The sequence below is a fragment of the Alligator sinensis genome, unplaced genomic scaffold (assembly GCF_000455745.1).
Source record: "Alligator sinensis unplaced genomic scaffold, ASM45574v1 scaffold237_1, whole genome shotgun sequence".
In the NCBI taxonomy this organism is placed as follows: domain Eukaryota; kingdom Metazoa; phylum Chordata; order Crocodylia; family Alligatoridae; genus Alligator; species Alligator sinensis.
The window spans coordinates 1,609,573-1,624,276 of record NW_005841849.1 but is presented as its reverse complement, the minus strand read 5'-3'; the positions used below and the strand labels follow the sequence as shown (position 1 = coordinate 1,624,276).

The following is a 14,704-nucleotide window of genomic DNA, read 5'->3' as shown; positions in this document are numbered from 1 at the left end:
CTATTGCTTCTGCCACTGGAAGTGCATTTACAGATTTGTAGCTCTAGGCAAAGTCTAAAGAAGGGTCCTTTAAGTGCTTGTTTCACTGCATTATTATTAGTAGGACATGATCTTTGTCATTGCAATCTTGGTCTCAGTGGGACTTGGAGACGCCTCTGTACTTCCTGCAGTCCACAGAAAGAGCAGCTGCATGTACAGATATGCTTATTGATTCATCCTAATCCAGTTAAGGTAAGAAGCAGGGACTATATTATTTTTCATTAAAGTATTCCAGTAGGCCAGATTCTGACCACTGCGTTTTAATTTAGTGGACAGGAGCTACGGCTGTGAATGTGGACCACATTTTATAATGTAATTGCAAGTAGAAAGAGTTAGAGGATATCAAGGTCAGTAATTATAAGACTTCTAGCTTCATGCCTTAAACTAATATAAGCTGCTTTTGGTTTTCTGTGTGAATATGTATTATTAAGATAATGATTCTTTCCATAGAAACCTGTTCTCAGAGATTAGCTGACTGGTTCAACTAACATAAAAGTTCTTAGCAATTTGCTAGACAAGGTTCTTCTTGGGGGTGGGATACCCATCTCTGGCTAAAGCAGAAGGCTAGATTTCTCTTACTTCAATTTAAACAGCATTCCCTTAAAGTGTTGACATTAATTGTCTCATAAGGTGACTTTGAAAGGCTGGGGAGGGGCAGGTGGAGGGACCCTGAGATGGTGTCTGTTCTTTGATAAAAGAGCCGGGGTGTGTGCCTTTAAAGGATGCTTTCTGCCCCTTACCACACCCCCACCCTTCCCTTCCTTCCTTTTTTTTAGGAACATATATTTAGGTCCTAGCTAGTATAGAAAGTTGTTGGCTCTTGTAACATTTGCATTGCCTCTGGTCAAGAGTGAAATAAATATGACATATGGACAACTTTAGAAAAATCTTTGCAGGTTACCTTCAGGTGCAAACTATGAAACTCCAGAAGGTCTTTAGGAAGAATTGACCATGAGGATGCCACTTGCCTTTTGCTTTTGGAAGCTAATGTTCTTAGTACATTTTTCTTGGATCCTGATTAAACCCTTCTGCTCTGATATTAAGATCAGAAGGGACCATTTTTGTTTCACACCAGTCAAACAGTTGTGAAATCATTCCTTCCACTTTTCTCACTTTATTATTCTTAGAGTTTGCAAGAGTGCAGACATGGTACCAGTATATGTAATCTCATGATTACGCTTGTATCTTCTCAATTTACTGTAGAATCAATACATGATTGCTTTTCATGGATGCTGCTGCTGCTGCTGCGACGACATCCTGACCTGTATATCCCTTTCGCCTTCCACTTTGTCCCTTTGTTCCTCTAAAGAACTGACTTTTGTATTGTCATATTTTTTTACTCTGAGGCCCATTTGTGTAATGTGATCCTCGCTCCGTCCAAGGGGTGGGCGGGGAGGAGGAGTGGTATAAAGGGTGGGCTCCTGGCTGGAGCCCCTGTTCAGTTCCCAACAGTGTGTGCGCTTTAGAGGCTGGAATGTAAAATATGTCAGTCTTCGCAGCTTCCTGGTCCAGTGCAGTATGCCACTTTTGTAGCCTGGAGTATATCTAGAGAGCAGGAGTCTTTGTGCTTTAACTTCTGGGGATACGCTTAGTCCAAATGGAATGAAGGGCTCTGTTGATTGCAATATCATGAAGACGTTTTATGATGCAACAGTCTGCATGGGCCTGACAGAATAGCCAGGATCGGATGCAAGCCTGCAATAAAATCCTGAGCACTTTGCTGAGAGGATCTGCTAATCCGTTCTGCAGTCTACTGTTGTTTGCACTTGGTTGAGGCACCTTATTAGCTTAAGTGGATGTGTTACTTGAAGAATGAGAGTTTTAAATGTCTTTTGAAAAACAGAACTTGTGTAGAATTGGAATGCAAGTCTGACACAGGATGAATCATTGGTGAAGATGCCTTATTACGCTGTCTTAAATAGGTAACTGCTGCTAGGATGCAGGGAAGAAGAATTGGTGGATCCATTAGGAATTTAACAGGTGAAGCGTAAGAAGCAGTACTTGGGCGGGATTCTGCCCATCCTGCTGAGAAGTAAGGGGAACTCCCAGAAGGAAAGTGACTCACTGAACTATAAATGCTGTTTCAGTTGTCGTTCTGCATTCTCCTTTATGGTGGCGTGGGGTGCCATGGCCGGCATGCGACTTAAGGGACTGACATCCTCCAAGCTTTACCAGCGCCGGCAGGATCGGTTAAGTGGCACTGGGTTATTTCTGAGCCACAAGACAGACACGACGGTTGGAATGCCTGGGTAGGTCTCCAAAATGAATGGATTAGGATTATAGCAATGTTTCCTCAGGCTCCTTCCCCCCCCCCCCCCCCCCTTTTTTTTTTTGAGCAGGCATTGTTTGAAGATGGCTAGGCGGGCTGAATGTAGCATGTTTTTATTTCCAGCTAGCACACTGAAGCAACAAGTTTCCTGTCAGAGGCTTTCAGTTTTTAACAATAACAGGAAAGAAACGGTGGAGACCCATTCGTATCTAAAGCATCATACTTGGCCCTTCAGACACTATAGAGTTGCTGGCCTTACTAATAGTGAGGGTTTTAGGTACAGTTTTAGAACAAGAACTTTGTGTAAAATGTCATGCTTCCTTTAAATGCTCATCTGACTTTAGTGCTGCTTGATTTCTGTGGTTAAGTAGCTGTGGTTATTATTATATATTGCAAATAACTTTGCAGTTCTCCTGGTTCCCTAGAGGACCTCTTGGATTCTGTAGAATCTAGGGTTTCATTTACAGAGATAATTAAGCTTTCTGCAGACTCTTGATTATTTGTAAGAAATTTCACAAATTCTTTGGGTATTAGGGAAACTGGCAAGAATTTGTTCAGTGTTTATTTTGTTTCATCTTGCAGAAGTTCTGATCAGGATTGGCTGCAGGCTTGAGCAGTTGTGTTGGGGAGAGGGTGGTGGTATGTAAGATAATTAGATATTTTGGAAGCCATAAATTGCTGGAGGCATCAAATTTATCAGATGCTTACTAGCTGTTGAGGACCAAAATAGAGCCTCAAGCAGAGTGCACTGCCAGTACTGTAGCAGTAGAGTGCTCCACTCCCACCCCTCTTCCCTCTCCACATGCATACCCTTTTCTTAGCTGTTAGGAGGTTGCCTGGCTTATTCTAGAGAGCAGGGTCAATCATTAGTTACTTCCCCGCTCCTGTTAGCTCACTACCTGTTGACTTTCTAATCAACTTTTCCAGTCTTTACAATGGGGAGGGTGTGAAGATATATGAAGTTTGTATGGATGGGGATAAATGTGGAAATGGGCGTCTTTATTGGTTAAAATAGAGAAGAGAAGTAAAATATTTAAGTGAGTTGGGATGGGAAGACAAAGTAAAAGACAGTTGAGGGGGAAAAACGGTATGCAAAAAGGTAGAGAGAAGCATCTGAGGAACTGGTGGGGAAGTAAAATCATTGAAAACAAAGAAGAAAAAAGATCCAACTGCAAAAGAACAGATAATATGTGAGTTAAATCTGAAAAGGGTATTATTTGCTGGAAAGCAAATAATCAATTGAGACATTGTAACCTTGCTATCTAATGCATTTTCTAAATGTAACTTACTAACAGCATGGTAAATACAACACCTAAGTGTGTTTCCTTTAAATGACAAGCACAGGGTGACTTTGGAGTGAGGGTTGGCATAGTACTTTTAGTGGTTTATAGGCTTTGCGTGCAGCTGAAGAGATACAGGAGATGTGGGTGGGTTTGTCTTTTTTTCCCCAAACCATTCAGAATATATCATTCTCCCTGTGTGTAACTTCACATCATTTTTGACATTGGAAAGAAATTTTAACACCTGTCAGCATACAAAAAAGCTAAACCAACCTTGTAGATAGAATCTGTTTTGCCTTCCCGTGTCATCAACAATTGTGGAAGCCAGAGACTAATACATGGTTATTGTCCTTGTGCAGACAAGCACTCTTATGTGAGGTACTGTGGACTTTTGTCATCACTGATCCTGCTTAAGTGTTTGTCAGGCCATTGGAGGAGAAAGTGCCATGGATAAGCTGGATAATATGTCTCTTCATCAGACCCAAGCCCTTTGATTATTTTGCTTTCTCAGTGACTGCTTTCTCATTGACTCTAAGGAGTGGGGCTTAGTTGAGAGCTAGCTCAGAAGCTCAGTATAGATGAGGCTGCAGTGATGGTGGAGAAGAAAAATAGCCATAGGAGCTGTCAGAGCTTGAAAGCTCATTAAGTTAAAAGGGGTAGGGCATTTGTTGGGAAGGCTGATAACCAAGATTTTTTTTTTCTTACCTGTTTTTGGATGCCCAGTTATAACAGCTGGGGCTGTGTACTTCCCCCTTCACCAGAGAGGAGTTTGAGCTCAGTTTACTTTATGATAAAAGTACTTGGTATAACTGTGCCTTTCACCATAGTAGAATGGATGACTGCAGTGCAGTCTGTATTTGGTTATTCATTAAGAGTATTCAGGAAGTATAGCTAATTGCAGAATGTGGACATTTGTTTGCTTATTGGTAGTTCAGACATGAATCATGTTATATCCATGATTTGTAATCTGCAGTGCTGTAATTTGTGCTTGGCTTCATGGTGCAGTTTGTGTGCTGCTTTTAATCTGTGAAGTCCTTTATGTTCTAGGACTTTCCTGCCTCTTAGGCTTTAGCCCAGAGTTCAGTTAGGTTTGTCAAAACTGTCCTCAGCTTTATTTGCATGGGGTCAGTGGCAAGATATTCTTAATAAACTGTTCTCTGGTTTGGAATTAATTCTCTTTTGTGCCACCCCTGGATCTGTCAGGACCCACAATTCGTAACTCACCAGGTGTATTACCAAACCTATCCCTTTGCTTAGGAAAAACTGAAATAGTCAATTGGATGGTGATGGTGTTGCTTGTTTGTGGGGGTATTCCAGGGTTGATATAGAAATCAAACTTGCATATTTGTTATAGGATTGACATTTGTTTGGCAATGTAACACTTTTTGCAAGTTTGAAAAAGGAAAATAATCAAAGCATTAGTCTGAGCACATGCAGACAAGGCAAAACTTAATTTTGTAGGTCCCAGGATGAATTTTGAGGGTTCCAGTTTTGGAAAATGAATTCTTTTCACATGTAAGTTTTTGTGAAAGTTACTGAGGGGAAGTAAACATAGAACCATGCAACTCCCTCCATTCAAAGTATGACAATGCCCTACATTATAATCTGCTAGCAAATTTGCATTCTGTATTTTGGAGAGGGTTTTTTAAGCATAGGGTTTTTTTTCTCACTAAGGAATTTTTTTTGTAGTATCCTTTTCTCATATTCCCTAAATAAAACAACCAAATAGTTAGTGTTCCCTCTTTAGGCAAATGACAGTCATCTCAAATTCATGTCAATATCTCTTTATAATGATGGACAGGCATGTTTAGACAGGGCATGGTTTTTATATAAGTTACGGTATCTGGTAAATTCTAGCTATGTGTATGAGGGGGAGAGAGAGAGTGCAAGGTTTTTTCAAAGTACTTCTTTGAAAAATAAGGATGGGATATGGGGGTGTGTGAGCCCTCATGAGAAATAAGTTAGCATCAGTCAAATGTAAAGAGGAAAAATGATACATGCTTGAAAACCTTAAGAGGGATTTTTTTTGGTTAGAAGTAGTAAAAGATAACATCTACAAAACTGTTAGAAAATATATGCTTAGGCTGATTGAAAAGACTTTTCCCTAGTTTGAGGGGACTATTATAAATTTAAGGCATCTCAATAAATAATAGTTATCTAAAGCAAATATGTTACTGTCTTGAGGATGGGAGGAACACTGAACCTGTTGCAGTGTGCATGTAGGGTAGCTGCAACTTGCCTCTCAAGTGTCTTTATGTTGAGGATTATCCCCTTTGGGATAGCCCTGCAGACACTGTATTCCCTGTTCCCTGCTGGAATGTGTGGAGGAGTGGAATTCTGATTTCTTGAAACTCTGGCTCGCTCGCATAACTCCTAACTGTGGTGGGCAGACCAAGAGTTATGAGAAACCCATGGTCTCCTATGTTAATTTGCCATGTTAAGGCTGTAAACTAGACTGTATGCTTTTCTTATGTTCACTTACCCACAGAATGACAGAGGTGAGTGGGAGCAGCAGGTTGACCAAAAATTGTTGGGTAATGGGGAAAGGAAATAGGAATGTTCCTTTTGAGCATTAGGGCAGGGAGGGAGAGAGAGAACCTGATATGCCAAAGAAGCACTGTCAATTTGTAGTTTAGTCGGGTTACTGAAAAAAGTGTTTACATCCAGTTTTAATTCACTTTCATTGGTTGCTGGATAAATCCAATGTAAACAAAAAGAGGAACTAAATGGGAAACAGTAAAATTTGTATGTATAATGCTATCAAGTGCATGAGCCTGGGCAGTCTCAGTTCCACTAATCAGAAGAAATATTACATTTATAAAAGCAGGTTAAAATTGTGCAAACTGTTGGTAGCCCTTCCAAAGGGAAAAATATTAAGTAGCCTTGTTACCAGTGTAGCTTAATATCAGGTAAAAATGCTTATTCAGTAAGACTTGGAGGGGGAAAATGGCAAGAGGAGTTGAAATGATTTTTTTTTCAAAAGTAAGGCTTTTTCTCATTATTCTGTTAAAGTAAGCCATAAACTGGCAACATCCAGTGCAAACATTTCTCTCCCTTTCTACAGTAAGGATTTTAAACCCCCTATTCAGTGTTTCAGCTGAATGTCTGGTAACAAGGCTCTGGCTGCTGCTTCTTTCTTGGCCCTGTCTGACCTGGCAGGTATAACTCCAAAGGGTATTGATGGAACTGAGTTGTCATGGCAGAGGGTGACCAGTGGCATCCCTCAGGGGTAAGTACTCGGATCAGTGCTCGTCAACATGTTCCTTAATGATTTGGATTCAGGTATTACAAGCAATCTGGCAAAGTTTGCTGGCGACACCAAGCTATGGGGGAATGTTGTCACGATCGAAGGCAGGCTGGCAATACGGGTCAACCTGGACGGGCTTGTGAAGTGGGCAGACCTCAACCTGACATCATCTACTACAGAGAAAAGTTAAGTGCTCTACCTAGGGAGAAATAATCCACCACACTTACAGGCTTGGCAGTGCTCTGCTTGCCTGCACCACAACTGAACAAGACCTGGGTGTCATGACTGACAACAAAATGAGCAAGAGCCACCAATGCGATGCCATAGCTGGCAGAGCTAACCAAACGCTGGCATGCATCCACTGAGGCATCTCGAGTAAGGCAAAGAACGTCATCCTCCCTCTGTACTCAGCCTTAGTGAGACTGCAGCTAGAGTACTGCGTCCAGTTTTGGGCACCGCACTTCAAGAAGGATGTGGAGAAGCTTGAGAGACAGTTCAGAGGAGGGCCACATGCATGATTAGAGGCCTGGAGACCAAGACATATGAGGAGAGGCAGAGGGACTTGGGATTGTTCAGCCTGGAGAAGAGATGACTCAGGGGGGACTTGGTTGCAGCCTACAAGTATAACAGGGGTGAATATCAGGGTTTGGGAGAGCATCTATTCTCCGAGGCCCCCCAAGGGAGAACAAGAAATAATGGGCACAAGATCACTTCAATAATGGGATTGACGTTTGCTTCAGGCTAGACATAAGGAAAAACTTCTTTACAAGCTGAGTACCCAGGGTTTGGAACAGGCTCCCCCTAGAAGTGGTACAGTTGCCCAACCTGGCAATCTTAAAAAAATGTCTTGACATGCATCTTTCTGGGATCATTTGCAGCCTTTCCTGCCCAAGTGCAGGGGGGCTGGACCCAATGATCTGTAAGGTCTCTTCCAGCCCCTAACAACTGTGAAACTGACACGATGGCATAGATGCCAGGGTCTCCCAAAGCCTTGTCTGTATAATGGATAGCACTGGTGGAGCAGAACCCATAGTAAATATTTTTTGTAAAATTCCCTAGTGGAGGTACAGTGCTCATCCCTTTAAATACTTATAGAGCATCTTCTCTCACTCTTGTTTTTCTTCTCCAAACACCCATGATTTTTTCAGCCTGTCTGCATATTAACGTGATTCTTCAGACAGGTGCAAAGCTGGTGAAGATAGACTGTTTCACTGCTGAAGCAAAAATATACCTTTCTCTGTGGGAACTGGCTGATGCAGGACCAAATGTTTTGTCACGTGGCAATACATTGGAAATTTTGCCTAATAAACCAGAAGCCTGTAGCCAAGATTTCTATCAACTTTTTAATGTTGCTGTTAGTGACAAAAATCATTCTTGGATTTGCAGCTCTACTATTCTTCTTAAGCCATGAAGGCTATGATACAAAACCTGTCATTACAGGCAGCATATTTTTGATGTCAGAAGTAAAACTAGGCTACTTGGCAGAAATATTGCAACTGATCTTGTGCTTCCTTCTCTTTGCTTCTCTTCCTAGTTTTCTTGCATCCATATTCTAGATATGAACTCTTCCTAACCCAGCCACTTCAGGATATACCTTGTGACTTCTTTGCATAGTATTCTTTTGGCCCTTGTCAGCTGGCTCACCAACTCTGCATCTCTGCTGAGATTTTAAGTGGGGATGTTTGAAAGAAAACGAGTGGCAGAAAATTCTTGCAGCTGTAGTGTATTATTGCCTCATAGGTGATGTTTCTCTGGAGGAAAAGATGCTCAATTGCTGCTTCTGTATAAAAATTCTTATATATGGTAGTCTTATACTCAGTCTGTAGAGTGCAAATACTGTATTTACTCAAACACAAGAAGAGGTTTTTCCCCCACAATTGGCATATGGATAAAAGCCCTTCATCTTATAATTGCATACAATGACATCTCTCTAAATACATTGGTTATCATTAAACTTCTGCCAAAAGCTGCATGTGCTCAGCAGTAGAATCCAACTATGCAGCTGATTTATATGCAGCCAATGTTGATCATGATTATAAAATATGTGGCCCACATTACCACAACAAGAGGTTGGTGCAGCCCATCTGAATAAGTTATGTGGTAGTGCCCATTGTGTGCAGTCCTGCTCACAGCCAACTCTTTTCCAAGTCATGGTGAGCCACTATAATGCATACATTTAGACTTTCTCTTTACTCCCACAACTGAGCTGTGCCTTTTCCATTTCCAATGATTCCTGTTTCTCCACCAGCCTTAAATGCCTGGTAAACATCACAAAATGGGCCCCCAAACAGTTCACCCAGAATCTGTCTGTCATGTCCTCTCTCAGCCTGGTGCCTATGATTATGTGGCCCTGCCCTCCATGAGGTGAAGCTGGATCAAGTTGCCCTGCACCTCATCTGCATATACATTTTTGGAGTATCCCAGGACTTTTGACAAGAATGTCCAGTTCCAGTCATGAGCGGGGGCTAAATAGCACATGGATACTTTGTGGGAGGTTTTGGAGAACACACTCATACTGAGCAGTGGTGGCTGTGGGGTCACAATGGTTTGAAATGCTGTTGACTCTGAGGCTCAGCCTAATTAACTATGTAGTAAATCACAAACCTTTGGCTTTGGGCCAATATCATACATAGTTTGCACTGTATATAACTAGATGCCAAAGTGCTGTTTCAATGTGTGTTTATGGAGTACCTGCGCTAAAACTTGCAGCAGTTTGATAAAAAGGTAACATACATCAATTCTGGATAAACTAAGTCTATGGGTCGTATATACAAATTGTTATAGTCATGTTTAATTTCAAGGTTATTGTTTGCAAATTTGCTCCTCACTTCCACGTGCTCAGGGAGAGCAGGGTATGATAATGAGAGGGGGAAGGGGCTGTCAGGGGAAAAAGCTGGGGGGAAACAGAGAGCAAAGGGGCTTTCTAACCCCTCCAGATTTATTTTTGTGGCTGTAGCAGTGGGACAAGGCCAAATTCAAGGCAGATCTCCAATAATTAGATTTTATACCTGGAAAATTATAACAAACGTATACATTTTTCCATATATAGAATCTAATTATTGGGGGGTCATCTTCTTCTGTTCGAGTAAATATGGTATGTATAGTGTTCAATGACACATTGATGCTTAAGTATTAGCACAACAGTTCTAATAATGGCATAAGAAAGATCTCCAAATTAACTTCCATTTCCCATAAATCATGCTCAGATAATTTTACTAGGCCTTAGAGCAATGTTTTGAAGCACAGCTGTCAATTTTTTTGAAAAAGTCTGAGCATATATTTATCCAGAAACCCACTCCTAATTAGAATGGTAAAAAACTTGCTCCTGTGAAATTACTTTTTCCTAAAAACTGATTTTTTTTTTTCATTTTATTCTATTTTTTGCAAAAAAAAAAAAAAAAAAAAAAATACACACACCACAAACCTGTCACTGTGGCTCACTTGCCAGTCCAAAACGTATCATTGCAATTACACCGTACATATTCCCATCATAATAGCTGCAGTGCGCACCTGCTCAGCCATGCTCCTGTGTTTGTGTGTCCATCACCATCACCTGTGCCCCTCAATGATGCCCCCTCTGTCCTCCCCTTCCCCTGTCTATTTCCCAATCCTTTCAGTCATTGCTGTTATTGTCATCTCTCTTGTTGGTTCCACTGCCATCATTGTCATCGTCATCATTTTCATCATCCCTTTCTTCAGGGTTCCCACCTCTGAACAGTCTGTGCCAATACATCCTCTTCTTCATGATCCCTGCCATCTTCCCGATGTCTTCTACTGCTTTGTCGTAGTACCCTTGCATCTCATTTAGTCCCATTTTGACACAGGCCTCTATTGAGATGTTTGCATGCCTGTACATGAGCAAGTTCCTGGTCTTCCACAAGGTGTTTCTGAAGCAGGAGGTCAATTTCTCAAAGCAGGCCATTGGGGTCCCCTGCTGCTTGGACAGGTGCCTGAACAGCGCCACTTCTCTGGGTTAGAATTTTGACCCTTATTACTATCTTGAGAAAAGTGTTTATACTCCTCCAAACCCCTTTGGCATATGGACAGTACCAGAGGAGGTGGTAAATTGTCTGCCTTTCATGGGCAGGTTTTACTGGGGCAGTATGGTTGGCTTCTCTGCCCTTCTCTGTGGCCTTGCACCTGCACTGGGAGTGCTCAGTGGGCTACCTGCCAGTTCACGTCTCTGAGTTCCTTCTGCAAGTCCTCATGGAAGATCCTTTCCCACACAGCCTGGCAGCTGTCACCAGGGAGTAAGTCTGTGGGTGATGCAATGTCCCTCTTTCTCACCACCTCCTATATCTTGTGGTGGTTCGCTAGTGTCGTTTCTAGGTTTTGTACTTGCTGTGGAATTGCTTCAGGCTTCTGCAGAACCACACTGGTGGGTAGGCTCATACATAGCAGTACGTACACTCCCCAGTGTTGTAGCACGTGACCTGCAAATACTTCCTGACGCTGCTCTCCAAGCTGCCTGGCTGCATATTGGCAATCGCGTTGGTATCGGGTGATACGGCTCGTTAATAATTGGCCATCAGTATCAACCCAAAAAATCTTCATTGGTGCACCCCTACCTTTAATACAGCCTCCTACAGCTTTCTCTTCTCGCAAGGAAGCTAAGGAAGTCCAGGTTGGATGAATGAATGGACTGTAAGGTGGCTAGAAGACTGGCTTGATCATTGGGTTCAGAGGGTAGTAGTCAATGGCTCGATGTCTAGTTAGAGTATCAAGTGGAGTGTCTAAGGGATCAGTCCTGGGGCCAGTTTTGTTCAGTATTTTAATTAATGACCTGGAAGATGACATAGAGTGCACCCTTGGCAAGTTTGTAGATGACACCAAGCTATGGGGAGTAGTAGGTATGCTGGAGGGTAGGGCTAGGATTCAGAGTGACCTAGGCAAATTGGAGGATTGGGCCAAACGGAATCTCATGAGATTCAACAAGGATGAGTGCAAAGTCCTGCACTTGGGACAGAACAATCCCATGCACTGGTACAGGCTGGGGACTGACTGGCTAGGCAGCAGCTCTGCAGAAAAGGACCTGAGGGTTACAGTGGACAGTAAGCTGAATATGATCCAGCAGTGTGCCCTTGTTGCCAAGAAAGCTAATGGCATACTGGGCTGTATTAGTCGGAGCGTTACCACCAGATCAATGGAAGTGACTATTTCCCTCTGTTCTGCACTGGTAAGGCCACATCTGGAGTACTGTGTCCAGTTTTGCCACGCGGCCCCCCCCCCCATGCAGAAAGGATGAGTCCAGTGGAGGGCAATGAAAATGGTTAGGGAGCTGGGGCACATGACTCATGACAGGGGTCGGCACCCACTGGCACACTTGCAGGAGCATAACACGGAAGGCCATTTTTTCCTCGGCACACCATACCTGACCTGGGCTCTGGGCCAGGCCCGCTGGAGCCAGGAGGCTGCAAACAGCTGCATGAGGCTCTGCAGCCCTGGCACCAGTTCTGTAGCTGAGGCAGCTGTGCGCACACCTTTGGGCACATGGCCGGTAAGGGGCCTGGGGCAGCGTAACTGTGGCTCCTCCCCAACTGTCCGCCTGGAGGCACATGTGCAGCTGCTGCCACCATGGAGCTGGTGCCAGGGCTGCAGAGCTCCAGCACTGGTTCCATGGCAGCAGTGGGTGTATGTGTGGCTTGCAGCACATGATGCAGGAGGGGCTGGGGCAACGTAACCCTGGATCCTCCCCTGCCATCCACCCAGAAACATGTATGCAGCCACTGCCATCAAAGAGGATCGGGCCCCTGGCAGCGTGAATGGAGGTTGGGGTGATTTTGGCACTCCAGCCAAAAATGTTGCCAACCCCTGTCTTGTGAGGATAGGATGAGGGAACTGGGCTTATTTAGTTTGGAGAAGAGAAGACTTAAAGGGGATTTAATAGCAGCCTTCAACTACCTGAAGGGGGGTTCAAAGGAGGATGCAACTAGACTATTTTCAATGGTGGCAGATGACAGAACAAGGACAAGTTGCAGCAAGGGAAGTTTAAGCTAGCTATAAGGCAAAACTTTCTCACTAGGAAGGTAGTAAAACAATGGAACAGGTTACCTGGAGAGGTTATGGACTCTCTATCCTTGGAGGTATTTAAGAAAAAGCCTGGGCTGGGATGATCTAGTTCAGGGTTGAACTAGATGAACTTGAGCCAGGGGGTTGGACTAGATGACCTCCTGAGGTCCTTCCAACTCTAATTTTATATGATTCTAGATAGCTGCTTTTGCTCACATTGAGCTTGGTCCCTGTCACTGTTCTGTATACCTGTGCGTGCTGTGGTACTTTTTCAATAGACCACTTGTCCGTGCATAGGACATTGAGGTTGTCTATGTAGGCCTGGACCCTTGTGTCCTCCCCATTGTCTCAGGGACCTGCACTGTGCCCAAAACTGAATTACTTAAAGCTATGATATGTGCTAGTGAAAGAGTAGAAAATCCAGTGCTTCACCTCTGTCCTGGCTCCTCAGTTGTGCCATTTTTAGTGTGCGAGAGCCTAAGGGAAGGGAGGAGAGGGGGAGGAGGTGGGGCAAGTTCAGGATGTTTTGTCAGACTTGCTTTGTTTTTAATCTTTCCTGTCTTTGTGTTGCTAGATCTTTATTTAAACAATGGGTACTCTTGTATTTGATATTTTGCAGACAATTTACAAGTAATTTACTCTGGAAATGGCTTTTCCTGGTTTAGGACTGTCTTTTTTGGAGAAAGACTTGTATCTTAACATCCTGTGACTGTTATGAAATTAGTTTCTTGAACTTAAGTCTAAAGCTTGGTTTGAAAGCAAATAATAAATGTCATAAGAGGATGAAGTGCTGAATGAAGAGATGATAGCAGTGTAAAATTCAGTCCCTGGTTAAGCAAGGTCTGTTGCTGTTGTCAAGCCTTACCTACACTACAGATGCAACTAAATCCAGGAAGCCATTTATTACAGTTGTCCTCTGACAGTTATAAGTCTCCTAGAAATTTTGGCTATATTGTAATGGAGGCAGGGAGCAGTCATGTTATAAACAGGTTCCGTAGTTCTGGTTATATTTGCCATGTAGGGTCGGTCCTCAGTGAAGAATTCCAGTTCATCAAACAGCTGCACATTCATTGTTTCCCAGAGGGCCCAGGAAAGGTCTAGGAAGAAAAGGGAAGTGGCTATTGTCAATGTGGGCTTGGCCAGCTGAGCTTTTTTTTTTTTTTTGCCTCAAGATCATAACATATGTCTTATATATTTGTGATGGTTCCACTTTGACATCGTCATGGCAAGACCTAGTCATAACCAGGCATCCTGGTTTTCTCTGTTTAAAAAAAAAAAATCCAAAATTTTTCTGTGATTAAAATGAAATGCTACTCTGTGTTTGTGTGCGTGTGTGTGTGTGTGTGTCAGTAGTTAAATACAATGTTTTATTGATATATTTATATTTTTAAAGCAATTTGGAAGCCTGCCTGTGCCTCAATCAATTATAATAAAATTAATTCTAAATACCTATTTATTTTGTTTGATTTGGGTTTTTTTATCATGGAAAATCAGAGCTTCCCCTACTCCTCTAGCTCACCAGGACACAGGCCCAGTTGCGGCTGTCCCCCCCTGCTGTTCTGTGATGCTGAGCAGCCCTGATATGCCGGTGCCCTGTCCCTGCCCATGCTGTTGCCCCTCACTCCCAGCTGTGCGGGCCGGGAGCGGTCCGAGGCTTTCGGGGGCGCGCGGCGGGCTGTGGCCGGGAGCCCGCAATGGTAGGGCGGGTACTTTTGCACGACGGACTAGAATTAGGCACAGACTCGTAGCAGTTAATTAAAGATTGTTTTACTTACACCGTAGGTGGTCGCGGTGCAGGCAGGAAAAACTTTCTTGAGTTGCAGTTACAGACAAACACAAGTGGAGTTTGCTAGGCTCCAC

General features: G+C 43.2%; 1 protein-coding gene across 1 annotated transcript in view; it reads left to right on the top strand.

Annotated features, from left to right (window-relative positions):
- Window positions 1-2,265: 2,265 nt before the first annotated feature.
- The window catches only part of LIMS2 (LIM zinc finger domain containing 2), a 41,135-nt gene continuing 28,696 nt past the window's right edge, over window positions 2,266-14,704 (top strand). Inside the window, exon 1 of the mRNA XM_025209514.1 lies at window positions 2,266-2,288. Coding sequence (XP_025065299.1) covers window positions 2,281-2,288 — 8 coding nt within the window. The 5' untranslated portion in view covers window positions 2,266-2,280. The remainder of the gene's footprint in view (window positions 2,289-14,704) is intronic.